At 47.5% G+C, this 13580-nt stretch overlaps 1 protein-coding gene across 3 annotated transcripts in view; it reads right to left on the reverse strand.

The window, feature by feature from the left end:
- The window catches only part of POLR3A (RNA polymerase III subunit A), a 58607-nt gene that overhangs the window by 7161 nt on the left and 37866 nt on the right, over positions 1-13580 (reverse strand). For 2 of the 3 annotated variants that reach the window (XM_029200935.1, XM_029200937.1), the window contains 10 exons: positions 12065-12202; positions 10073-10243; positions 9041-9154; positions 4377-4463; positions 4208-4290; positions 3132-3302; positions 1923-2016; positions 1636-1728; positions 826-990; positions 158-322 (listed from right to left, as the gene is read on the reverse strand). In XM_029200935.1, the coding sequence (XP_029056768.1) occupies positions 158-322; positions 826-990; positions 1636-1728; positions 1923-2016; positions 3132-3302; positions 4208-4290; positions 4377-4463; positions 9041-9154; positions 10073-10243; positions 12065-12202 (1281 nt within the window). The remainder of the gene's footprint in view (positions 1-157; positions 323-825; positions 991-1635; positions 1729-1922; positions 2017-3131; positions 3303-4207; positions 4291-4376; positions 4464-9040; positions 9155-10072; positions 10244-12064; positions 12203-13580) is intronic. The other variant, XM_029200936.1, reaches the window with a different exon arrangement.

A 13580-nucleotide genomic window follows, 5' to 3' on the forward strand; every position in this document is an offset into this window, starting at 1 on the left:
GCAGAGGCAGCCATGCCCTCCTCTACCCTGCAGCTCCCGGCACCCCGTGCCCTTCCCCGGAGATGGGAGTGCAGACCAAGAGCAAACGGCAGGGTCGGAGGAGCGTGCCAGGAGGGAGACGGGATGACTGCAAGGTGCCCCTGGCCGTAAGCAGTACCTCATATGTGTTGTTAGAGGTAGTTCGGGTGCCCTTCACACCGTGGGTGGCCATGACTGCCCGCAGGTTATCACCCTCCACCAGGAGCTTGTACTTCTCCTTTCCGCTCTGCTCGTCGATGTGGATGACAGCTCGGGACACCTCCGGGATGCCCTGCACCACCACCTGGACTCACAGACAGATAAGGCTCCAGACCCCGCAGTGCCTGCGGCCCCCACCCACCCAGAAGCCTGGGAAACCACAGTGGCTGTGAGAACTGGGAACGTCATGGCCTGGGTTTGTGACCTTGATCACCTCATTTTCAGTGGTGATTGTCAGCAACATGCCAAACTTGGGAGTGCCTGAGTGCTGCTCTAGTGGCTGGGCGGAAGCAGAAGCTCAGGGGACCATGCCCCTTTCCACCACCAGTTTTATGAAAGAACAAAGAGAAACCGAACAGGCAGAGTTGGTGAGGCAGTGCTAAGAAGGAAACCTGAACCTGCCTGACTCCTTAGGGGTGTAGCAAAGAAACAAAGAAACAGGGCGCCACCCTCAGTCTCAGCAGTGACAACGCCCTTGTGGCTTCCTGACACCTGACTCTCCAGGTTAGAGGTAAGCGCGGTCCCTCCCTTTATGCATCTTCAGGTATTAGGCCAGATGCGGTCCTGGAGAGGTGACCTGTGTCTCACCTTGGGGAGATCCTCTTTCAGAAACTGCAGCACGTAGTACATGGAGCTCTTGCTGTTCTCTCGGGGGGTGACACACACCACAGCCTCACCATGCACGGCCACGTCGCCAGGCTTCACGCGGAGCTTGGACATACAGATGGAATACCTCACCGTCTCAGCGTTCACCTGCGAGGGACCGCACGCCCAGGACATTACTAGCAGGGTTTGCAGGCTGCGGTTCCAGTGTTTCTTGGTCTTTTTACATCGTTGCCCCTCTAAGCCTTTTCAGTCATTTTTACCCCATCTCTCTCCACACCACGATATTTTAATACTGGAGATATACTGTGTATTTATGTGCCGTAATGTATACCTCTGCCTTATTCATTAAAGAGTGGATCCCCACCCCCCCAACCTTTTTTTTGCCATTGCTACCTGTACATAAACACCAACGATAATTAAGCCAGGTCAATCCACTCATCCAAAAACATCTCCTGAGCCAGCAAGGTGCTGTGCTGGGAGCCCACAGGTGAGTAAGACACAGCTGGCACTACAGTCCTTCCAGATGCTGTAATGCTGTTATCACAGCAAATGGGTATTATGGCCTGCACAAAACCTCCACTAATTTCCTGTGTGTCCCTGGGTGGCAATGTCTGTGCTGGGGTCAGGCGTAGAGAGAAAACATGAAGGTACAACAGACTCACAGAACAGACACTGAGTGAAAGCCTCTGCAGGGTTTCCTGTGCCTTGCATAGCTCTTGACCTAGTTTATCAGCGCCTATCTTGGGGCTAAAAGAGGATGACTTCCTCCACGCATTTAATTACGTGACTCACTTCCAGCCTCAGAAGTCTGATCCGTTCCAGGGAGAGCTTGACGAGAATAAAGCAATCGTCAGGGAGAAACACTTCTTCAATATACTCCGAAATCTGTGGTGTCAAAAGATCGGAGTGTTCATCAGTCACTTCCCCTTCCCTCAGAGCATACAAGGCTCACTCTGTTTTTTTAAGGATACAGAGCAGTGTGGACACACTGACTAGTAAATCCACTACAAGTGGTTCTTACGCTTACTGGCGACGCTGCTGGTTTAGTTTTCTTATTATTAAGAGGGATTTCTTCTTACCTCTCCCAAGAGGGTTTTCTCAATTCTCCCTTTCACGAGGCGAGCGTAATCTGCATCGTCGTCCTTGTCCAGCTGTGCTGTGATGATTGGAGTGCTATGGGAAGGGCGGGCAAATGATGACAGCACAAGGAATGAGGCTGTTTGAAGAATACCGCTCTGTTAAGCCCGGGTACCACTTGCGGTTGTAATGTTAACAGCAACCGCAATTTACTGAGCGTTTACTGGAGTCAGGCACGCCACTGAGGGCTCCACATACACGTGCTCATGAGGCAGCCCAATCGATCAGTCACTGAGTGACTTTCAGAACATTCTTCCTGGCCAAGCGAACCTACCTTTTCCTCTTTGGTCCCAATGAGTAGTTATTTCAGTTCTGTTCCCTGAGTAAACTGACCCTTCGTGTACTGCAGCTTCCTCCACTTCCACTGCCACCCCTACAATCTCCTCTTCAGGACACCTCCACCTCCTCCAACCACCAGCTAGGAGCTTCCATCCTCGCTGTCCTGGACGGCATCCCCCGAACGCACATTCCTGGGAGATCTGACCAACCTAGAGGAGGCAGGCAGAACTCCTACCACCCTGGGCGTCTACAGGTGCTGTTCTAGAATCTAGTGCAGCTTTCTTTCATTTAATGTTATACTGTCATTTCGTTAGACTTGGATCAGAGGTGAAAGGTGATTTTGTCGCTGAATGCACTATAAGGTATTTCTATCTTTCCTAGTCTCACATCACCCACAAATCCTATCATGAAATCACCAGGGCGGGGGTGTGGGCGGACAGGGAGTGTGTCACAGAATATGACCATAGCTCAAGTGGTAGACACGTTAGTCAGGCCTAGTGAGGCTGGGAATAATGACATCAAAAGGATGAAATCTACACTGACACATCGTTCCAAGTTTTCCAGGCATTTTTTTTTTTAGGTTTCTCTCTTTCATGTGACTTGTGGCCATAAAGAACCATTGCATCAATTCTGACTCTATCCAGTTTGGACTTATTTTTTTCCAGTTTGGGTTTTTTAAAAGGCAAGATATGATTAACACAAGCACGCCTCACTCCGGAGTTTGAGAAACTGCCCGCTAGCATCTCTCTTTCTCTCTCTCTCTCTCTCTCTCTCTCTCTCACTCACACACACACACACACCCAAGAGAAACACTGTTTCTCAAGGATCACGACAGGTGAGTGTGAGAACAAGAGGGACACGGATGCGGGCACCTGATGGCCTTGGAAGCGTTGATGATCTCTTTGATGCGGGGCACACCCAGGGTGATGTTCATGGAGGCCACGCCCGCGAAGTGGAAAGTCTTCAGGGTCATCTGGGTGCCCGGCTCGCCAATGCTCTGGGCACAGAGTGCGCCCACGGCAGAACCTGGCTCCATCTGTGCCCTGAAAGGACAAGGTAGGGATGAAAAGTCCAGTAAAATTGCTAAGGAGACGGGGATGAAATGTACAGCGTGGGAAATGCAGACAATAATGAGGTAACATCTTTGTATGGTGGCAGATGGTAACTAGGCTTATCGTGGTGATCCTTTTGCAAAATATATAGAAATATCGAATCGCTATGTTGTGCACCTGGAACTTGCACAGTGCTGTAGATCAACTACACTTCAATTAAAAAGACAAAACCAGGGAATTCCCTGGCAGTCCAGTGGTTAGGACTCCAAACTTACACTGCCAGGGCCCGGGTGGGCCCAGGTTCAATCCCTGGTTGGGGAACTGGAAGTAAGATCCTGCAAGCCTCACGATGCAAGGGGGGTAAAAAAAAAGGGGCCAAAAAAGACAAAACCAAAAACTGCTGGGGAGGCTTCCGATTATCTCCTTTCAACAGAAAAAATACAGATGCCATCAGGGCCAGGAAGGAATTGGCAAGGACCCAGGCTAGGCTTGTGATAGAGGAAGAACCTGGCACAAATCAGTTACAGATGAGGGGACGTGATGCTCGGAGGGGTCCGACGATGACAGTGAATACTGTGTGGCTACCGGTGGTCAGCGCGGGATGACTGGAGAAGATCTAAGAGCTCTGCTGACAAATGGTACTGAAGGTGGACAGAGCAGCGGGCAATTGCCAAGCATATCGGTAGTTTCTCTGTGGGGAGAGGGCAGTCGTTTCTCTGTGGGGAGAGGGCAGTCGGAAATTTCTTTGCCGTTATTTCCACATCTTGGAGCACCCAGCCTGTCTACCCACTGACTAGTAAGCGGTGTGGGCGCAGGATTTTGTTTCCTGGGGAAACAGGAAGCATACAAGAGACCCACGTGACCGCCTGGCAGTCTAAGACAGTTAGCATCCTTACCTCATGTACTTGTCCCTACACGTCTCCAGAAACTTTTCTATTTGGGTGGGGGTGATCCGGTCCAACTGGTACAGCACCCGGGGCTGGAAGGAAAAAAGCCAAGTATGAGTCAGGGCTGGCAGCAATGGAAAATACCTCCATGTCCTGACACATCTGGGAGGGCCGTTACCTCTGTTGTGCCGTTATCGTTGATGCCATATTTATCTCGGGTTTTCTTGATCTTCTCTGAAACCTCCTTAACGAATTTTTTTATCTCCTGAAAGATTACACAACAAACATCAGATACATATTTCTCAGCAATTTGGATTACATGATTTGTTTTGTAAACTTCAGTAACGTGACGAGTCCGTCCTATTTTAGTGGCAGCTAAACATGACACTGTAAAGGGTACGAAATGGACACAGGTTCTATTACAAAATGTTTTTCCAAGGAACACGACACACCATCCACACCCCGGACACACCGTTCATTGGTTTAGTGTTTCTAAGGCCTTTTTACTCTGATGATGCTTCACATGTATAGAGTGAAGGCAGGAGAGCCCTTCCCACTTGCCGCCTCCTCTTCTCTCCCCTGGCACACCCTGCTGCCCACATTCACGCAGCCCAGGGTGAGTACAATTGAACCACTTGCACTTTTAGTCTCTAGACTGATAACTTTTTGAGGTTTCTTCTGCAGTTGTTCTGGTCAATTTAAACACTACGAAGTATGGTTTTGTAGACACTATGTACATTTTAAACACTTGCCTTCATTTCAAAGGAAACACTCCCAAGTCCCAGCTTTGTCTCTGACCCCCAGCTCTGCATTGGTCCCCCATCACGCTCCCTTCCCCCACACAGTCAGAACTTTGTAAGTCTCCAGGAAACCACTCTCAAAGCTGGAAATGAAACATCGACATATCTGCTGTTCCCATTGTATTTAAGAACAGCACTCTACACCCCCGGACGATGACAAAATGGAGCAAGAAAAAGGTGAAAAGTACATCATGTGGAGGATCCATAGGGCACGGCTAGAGATGACAGGCCTAAGTTTTCTGGAAACTGCTCTAGGGGGAAAACCCATCTGCTTTACAATTTATAGTGTGTCTGTGACATAAACCCAGCCTCAAGGTCACTCCTAGAACCAGGATCAGCTAGCATCTCCTCTCGGGGAGTTCTCACGGAGGGTATGGTACGCTTTAATGGACCACACCCATCCATGTCCTGCTGCCAGGGGGTCAGCACCGTGGGACTGACTCTTAGAGCACTTCTCAGGTGAGCTAATGGCACACCCCGTGCAGTAGCAGTGTCCTTCTGAGGCTGCTCACCAGCTGCTCTGGTTTGATCCAGGGGCATTTTTGAGAATATGGGAAAGGGTGGACAGACTGCACTTCCCCTCAGCAGCCCTCCAGGGAATATAATTCCCCTCAATGGTTTTGGACAAATTGTGAGGGCACTCTGGCCAACTACAGGCATCCAGCTGCTCCGCGCGGCAGGCTGAGGGCGGATCCACACACCCGGAGGGACCAGTAGGCGGGCCTGAGGACTGGACGCATGCTGTAGTGGCTGCAAAGCCTCATGAGGTCTTGATTCTTGATTCCGAGGCCGGCTGAGGGGCCCCAGGAAGACCAGCACGCCTGCCCAGAGTCTGCTCAATCTATATCACATAGTTGAAAACATCACAAGTTTTGTCTGAAACAACTGTTTCAAAAAGCAGACTGAACAGAAGCCCACTTTTGCAAAAACAAAATCCTCTAATGCAGGGGTCCCCAACCCTTGAGCCACGTACCGCTACCAGTCTCCGGCCTGTTAGGAACCGGGCCGCACAGCAGGAGGTGAGCGGCGGGCGGGCAGGCGAGCGAGCGAAGCTTCATCTGCCGCTCCCCATGGCTCGCATTACTGCCTGAACCTCCCCACCCCCGTCCATGGAAAAACTGTCTTCCACGAAACTGCTCCCTGGTGCTGAAAAGGTTGGGGACTGCTGCCATAAGGCACCTACACAGAGCTTAACACTTAACTAGCCAGGTTTTATCCTAACACTGCAAAAATAAATCTCTTTAGCTTTCCCTAGACCAACGAGCAATTTCTAGTTACTATCTTTTCTGAAAGCAAACCACTAAAACTTCTGAGGTCCACATGGTCCACGTCCACAAGCTCTTCTTAGTCAGCTGCTGCCCAGCCTGGCAAGCTCTCCCTGTGGGGTGGCAGGGCACTGGCCGCATTGCTCTAGAGCAGAGGCCGCTCGGGCTGAATAAGGTCAGGGGCTTGGTCAAGACAAGAGGCCCCTCTGCAAAGTCAAATGCCTTCTCCACAGTCTGCTCTCAGGGCAGGGGTTTTCTGCAATGTCATCTTTGCCCACTGGGCATTTCAGTCTGTCTGCCAGGAGCCCAGGTGACCAGGGGGCTACGTGGGTGGAGTCCACCACATCTTGGCTGCCCCTTGCTCATGAACACAGGTTTCCCATGACTGTCCTTGTTGGTCAACTCTCCTCATTGACAAAGCGTGGAAATACGTGGAGGGTTACCATGCCGCTCAGCCATCATTCTAGGCAGAAAAGACTTTTATTTAAGAAAGGACTTTTACTAATTTACAAGAACTTGAAAATTCTCAAGACTCTTTAAAGAGAAACTCTCCAGGCTTACTTATTAATTACAGGTTTGAGGCCACGTTTTCAGATACAGTTAGTTATTACAAACCACAGGTGGAAATTAGAGCTGGAGAGGGCAGTGGGACAATCTCTCCTGGTGTGGCTCTGCCTAAAACTGTGAATCTTCAAAAGCGATAATACGCACTTCCACTTAATTTTTCCCCTGTATTATTCAGTATTAAGAACCTCCTTTAAATGCGTGATGTCCTCCCTGAGCCTACGTTGTGTCCTTTAGGGCGAACTTCTGAAAGCCCTCTTGAACCAGACGTTGCCATTCGATTGCCAGGTGTTCAAGGCACAGGCTAACCAGATGTTGCCGTTCGAATGCCAGAGCCCAAGGCCAAGCAGACAAGGGGGTTTTCATCTGAGAAACTCCGCACACGTGAGCAGTCAAGAGCACACACCTCAAACCATTCCCCAGCTCAGGTGCTGGAAAGGACAGTTTTCAGCTGCCACTCACGTGGACATGCTTCTGGTGGCTTTGCTGAAAGGAATGACTTCCCTTACACAAGAGTTAGGGCAGATATTCTGGAAGTTAGGTTAAAAGGAAAAAAGCTCACTTTTTGGAAATGAAAACTGAAATAAGCTACTAAGAATTCAGCTGGACCAACCCATGCATACTAAGGGAACTCAGAACACGGCAGCTGGCAGGCAGTTAATCACACAACTGACCAGCAGCTACCTCTCACACTCAGTCCACAGTGCGGCTGTGAGCACAGCTGTCGGCCTCTGGCAGGGCCAGGGCTCAGCACCACCCAGGAGCTGCCTCTGTCTCCTCGGCTCTGACACGGGCCATGGCCGGACAACATTTCAGCAGCTCAGAAAAATCTGCTCTGGCCAGTGGATTTCGGACCCTCTTGGCAAATCTGAGCCCGGATTGTGAGCCACCGGAGGGCGAGGACATGTTCAATCACCTCTGTGTCCCTGTGATCTGTGGGGCGTACAGCACAAGGGGATGGCTGAACAAGTGCTCATTGAACCCACAAGTGCTGCTGGTCAGGGGGTTACCGTCAAACCACGTCTAAGACAAGAAAGGACCAGTCCAAGGTGATGAACAGGGAAGCCCTGTTTGCCAGAACCGGGACAGAAATCTGTGGTCCCCGGGCCTGGCAGACAGCTGGGGTGCAGCAGAACTACTCCTCCACGCTCGGAAGCCACAGCACGTAAGCACGTTACCTCGTTATATTTCTCATAGCCTGTCTCAGTTAAGGTCTTCAAGGAGAAACAGAAACATAAAAAAGTAAATATAATTGTGAAGAAAAATCAAATCACACTTCTCATTTGTTACTTAAGAAAAAAAAAAAAAAAAGAAAAAGAAAAGCTGTGAAGAAACAAAACCAAAACAAAGGCACTCAGCCTAGCCAGACTCTTAATTTTAAATATATTAAGATTTGGAAGAGTCTCTTTTTCACCTTTTCACATCTTGTCATGTTAAAGAACGGAGTGAAGCGCTTTTAACTAAAACATTCTTATTTACGTTTTTTACTATTTTTAGTTTTGATATACTTCAAGGGATACATTTGTGCTATATTTGAATCACCAATCAGTACACAAAGGGAACCAGGTACTGATTCCTGTATCCTTTTGCTTTTTGTTTTGGCCACGCTGCTTTTGATCATAACCATGATTACAAACAGGAAGGAGCAGGTCAGTGAAATAAAAATGAACCGAAAAAACCTTAAGAGGATGTCAAGGTAACAGGTCCCTGGAAGAAAATGGAAGAGGCTGACTCTGTGCATTTCTAACCCATTACAGTGAGAAAAAAAAAACAATTTAAACTGATAATGGTATTAAGTAAATGCTATGACATCATTTATTGTATAAGACACAATAAATGGCATTAAAACAATGCTACTACTATTACAAATGATTGGGATTCAGAACAACCGAGGAAGGAGATGGCCCACAGGATGAAAAAGTGGGTTGTAGGGGGTTAACAACCCTGTAGGGACAGGGTTAAAAAAAAATCAGTTCTCTAACTAAAGCGTTTTTCTTCTACCAGGGAAACACTTGCGCAAAAGACAAACTAAGAAAGACATGAGATAAATTCTTTATGTTGACTGCTGAGACTCTGCCTGGGCCAGTCTTAAATTTTTTAACAAGAAACACTCTTACATAAACACCCTCCCAGCTTATAAACTGCACTGCTGGCACTTGGCAAACAATTCCTTGGTGACAGCAGAGCCGGGGGCATGGCCCCACGGAGCTCACCTGCAGGAAGCTGTCCTGGCAGCAGAGAAACTCATTCTTCTTCGTGATGGACTCAGCGGTCAGGAGCAGCTCATTCTTACTGAGAGCAGGCTCGCTCTGGCACGGGAAGACGGCCTTGGGTATCAAAAGGAAATAAGAGTGACGTGGGGGTCAGTATTGGAGGAAGGGATTTACAAGAGACAAAACAACCTCACTCAGAGTGAGCTTTTAGCAACCTGTGATGTTTTTTTTCTTTCAAAACAAATTGTAGACTCTACCTTTAATATGAAGGTGAAAACGGGATAAACTGATACTCCATCTTATACAAAGGCTTGTGGGCTATTCAGTGGGTTTCATGCCATTTCTCCCCAACCTTCACCGCACCCCAGATTTGCACTAAAATCACAAATTGTTGTTTTTGAAAAAGAGCCCAAAATTTCAAGAGTGAAAATATTCCCCCACCTCCAAGCTCATGGGGTTTCCCCTAAAATTTTAATGGTTGCACATCACCCTAATGGACGGAGCAGTCTGTATTATTTTTTGACCTGTCCTCCACTGATGGTCTGTGTCTGCTATAAACAATTCTGGAAGAACATTCTTGGCACATTTAGATCATTTTTGTAGGGCAAATTCCTATAAGTGGAATTTAAATGTTGGTCAAAGGCACCCACATTTAAATTCAGATCAGTGTTGTCCAGCTATCTCTCAAAAAGATTGTTCTAAAGTATACCCCCAGTTAAAGTGTGTGAAATGTGCCTGCTTCTCCACACCCATGGCTTTAACACCGTCTCTATTACACTTTACTAGATACAGACAAGAAGACAAAGCCCTCTTCTATTGGCATTTGATTACTACCAATAACTAGACTTTGAAATTGAGAAACTATTTTTCCTTTAATACTTGGGGGAAGTTATGCAAAGGAACACAAAAAGAAAAATATTAACTCAGTGGTTGGGTAGATATGACAGCATTAACTGTGTGCTATGCCAAAGGGCACCTCCATTCTAAAGAACTGGCCTTGAAAACACTGACAGATATGATGCTAAATCTTACTTTGATGTTGTCCAGAACTCTTTTAAACTCCAAGGGTTCATCTTTTCCCTCCATGGCTGCAGGATCTAAGCCATCTCCCCCGTAAATGAACTGGATGATATCGCCTGTAGAGCTTCGGACTGTCAAATCATACTGTGAGCAAAGATCTTCAAGGGACTTTACGAGCCTCCTCTAAAGTAAAAGGAGGAGAGGAGACAAAAGCTCAGCTGCTTTGAGAAGACTAGTCATGCATAGAGAGGTTGAGATTTGCAACTCTGAGTTTCAAGGTTACCAGCGCTTTAATCACATAAAAACATTTTATTAGAAATCCCTTAAGAAGAGTCCCCTGACTGTAAGAACAGGCCAACAAGGGCCTCATTAGCCTGTGCAGTGGGATTTAGAATATGCTCCAGCCTCCAGGACTTCAGTGTTTTAGAATACATGCAATTTAAACCCCATCACTCCCGAAGGACTCTGCAAACACTGTTTTCCTAGGCTGCTTCGCCTTCCCTCTCTGTCTCCCTAAGGTATAAATTAATGCAATTGCTTTGCATTTCTAAACACAACTTAATCCAGGACCCCTGTGGACTTCAATATGAATTACAGAGGATCAGGTGCAGGCCACCTTCTGGGACAGAGGGGGAAGAAAAGAGAACAGGAATGGCATTGCTTTTGAACCAGCAGGCAGCAGTGATTTCTCAAGTCTGCTTAGGGAGAAGAACCTCCCAACAGCAGAACACTCCAGCCAGCAATGTGATGGGGGCTCAGGGAGTTAAAAAGAAAGGAATCTTGCTCCAGGCAACTTCAAAACAAAAATCCCTCATGCCACAACTAATTTGTTCTAGGCTAACACATTGCTCTGGGAAAGCCATACTCTCCACTTCAAAAAAGGTAAAGACAAAAAATAAAGTCAACAGACATTTGGGCAAGAGTGGTAAAAGCATTTCACAGGCTGTTAGGTTTCTGACAAAAGCAGCACACTCCAAAGCTAAAGGGCAATTTCCCATCAAAAGATGATTAAAAGGGAAGCAGTTATCAGTGATGCTACAGGAGGTCCAGACGAGGTTATGGAAATAGGTGTGTACTGACTCAGGTCCATTTCGCCCTCATCAGCCTTGTGTGCTCTGGCTCACTCATTCACATCTCTGGTTTATCAGTCCTGGTTTCCCAGTATGCAAAGGGCCGTGCTTCTCAATCCACGGTGGGGAGAAAAGGGACACAACGCCACAGCAGTTCATGGCCTAGCAACTTGGATTGTTAACTTCATCATGTGTTGTAAGTAGATAAATACATCAAAAAATTAAAAACAAACAAACATAGATTATGGAGTACAGAGTAGAAATGAGAATTAGACACTGGAGAGAAATCCTTTCCTTGTGGTCTTATGGAAGAACAAGGTAGGATGTGTTTTCACTCCTCTGCCATAAGGGGTACTTCTGCGGCAGTCCGAGAAGCACAGGCATAGAGGAGTGTCTAGCTCAGCCCTGTCCCCGGAGACTACTATCTTACACCTGTACATACAATGGAGAAAAAGCCAGCCCTCCAAGTGTGTCCAAGCCCTCCTGCAGGCACTGGAATAGGTTCTTGGAGTCCCTTGGAGTGATATTAATAATGGGTTATATAAATAGTTGCACAGTGAGAAGCAGAGCCCTCTCAATTTGTAATCACGAGGTAGGTACTGTCACCCCACCTCCGTGTATTAGGAATCAGAGGCTCAGTGAGGTTCGATGACGTGCCCTGGGATGCACTTGGGTCCAAGCTCTCCTCCAGCAATGCTTTGGTACATGTGGTTCCGGCCTGGCCTTCATCATTCGAAGGACATTGTGTGATTTGGAACATACTACCTTTGTATGTTGTTTATTTCTAGGGTACCATACGTCTCTCAATTTTTCCTTTTAAATACCAAGACTGGATAAATTAGAGCTCAGGTACAGAATAAGCAAACACTCGGCAGTCAAGATCTGCAGACCCCATCCTGCTTCACTGCTAATGGCCTACATTTCTTCAGGTTACCTGCATGTATCCTGTTTCAGCTGTCTTCACGGCTGTGTCAACCAGACCTTCCCGGCCAGCCATCGTGTGGAAGAAAAACTCGGTTGGTGTCAAACCTGAATAAAAGCTGTTAGCCACAAAGCCTTTGGCAGCTGGGAGCTAAAGAGACGAAGGAAAAAAAGAAAAATCTAACAAAAAAGTTCAAGGTCCACCATTCCAAAGCCCATTCAAATCAGAAAATGCCTCAACTTCAGGTTACAAATACGCAGCCAATGCACTCTCATGTTTTATGTCCTTTCCTAAAGGAGAAACAATTTAGCCCAGACCATCCTTACCAGAGACAAGGAGGGTGAGGCCCCAGCCAGGGTTGGTGCTGGTGCCACTGGCAGCCAGGTGGCTCGTGAGAGAGAAACCAAAGCTTGGGCTGCTACCCCTGGACCAGGGAGGCAGTTACCAACCTCGGCTCAGAGGGCAACCTGCTGACGGTGACAACTTGCGCCTCCCCTGGAAAACAACTCCTCCCAAGACACCCTTCCTGTGGGCCAGACCTGTCCACCTCCAAAACATAACCGTGTGCTGCTAATGTTTATGGGGATTCATTTTGGGGCTGTTGAAAATATTCTAAAGTTAGACTGTGATGATCATCATACAGCTCTGTGAACATACTAAGCTGCTGAACTCTACACTTTAAATGGGTGAATATTATGATAAATGAAATGTATCTCAAAAAAAACCTGTAAAAGAAACACCCATACATAAAACACCATAGGAAATGCCAAATGGCCTTTGATCTGGATAGGTCTGTGTTCCTTGGAGGACAACTCAGATGAACAGGCTAACCTCCTGCTTCCCTATTTCATTTAAGGGGCAGCTGGCATTTCTAGGCAGGCACCATCTACTCCCAAGGCTAGCACTGGATATCCCTGGTATTTCTTCCTAATTGGTCAGGCTTTGACTATGAGCCAGATGAGCATAGTCAGGTACCACTCCAGTGACCAGCTGGTTGCCTGACCCCTAGTGACTTCTGATCTTGGGCAGAGAACCTGAGTTGTTCCTGAGGCCGCCTGATACGGAGAGTATCTGTCCATTCTCAGTACAGTAGTCCTATCTCCCCAGGAGGGGCTGGACAGAAATCCTACAGTTCCACCGGGCAGGTACAGCTGGGGCATCTCTGCTTCAGTGCGAATAACAGCTGACTCCATCCAGAATTTACTAAGTGACCAAATCTGCTCTAAGTTGTGCTCTGCTGACGCTAGTGTCTATACCACGAGGGCCAATGGAACCCAGAAGTCATTTACAAGCAGAGTTTAAGAATTCCAGAGAGGAAAACCTGGAATTTCCTGGTCGTTTTACGTGTTCACTGTTTAAAAATCCTTATACTTTTATGTAAGTGCCCCCCAAGTGAGCATACAGATTGAATGCACATGTATGATAACTACACATTTTGAACACTTAAGGTAAGTTGGATGGGAATCTGAAATCCACCCTCTTGGTCCAAACTCAAGTTATACAGCTCTGAGTTTAACAAGGCTCCTTC

The sequence above is a fragment of the Monodon monoceros genome, unplaced genomic scaffold (genome assembly GCF_005190385.1).
Source record: "Monodon monoceros isolate NGI ecotype Baffin Bay Population unplaced genomic scaffold, NGI_Narwhal_1 Super_Scaffold_4, whole genome shotgun sequence".
Classification (NCBI taxonomy): Eukaryota; Metazoa; Chordata; class Mammalia; order Artiodactyla; family Monodontidae; genus Monodon; species Monodon monoceros.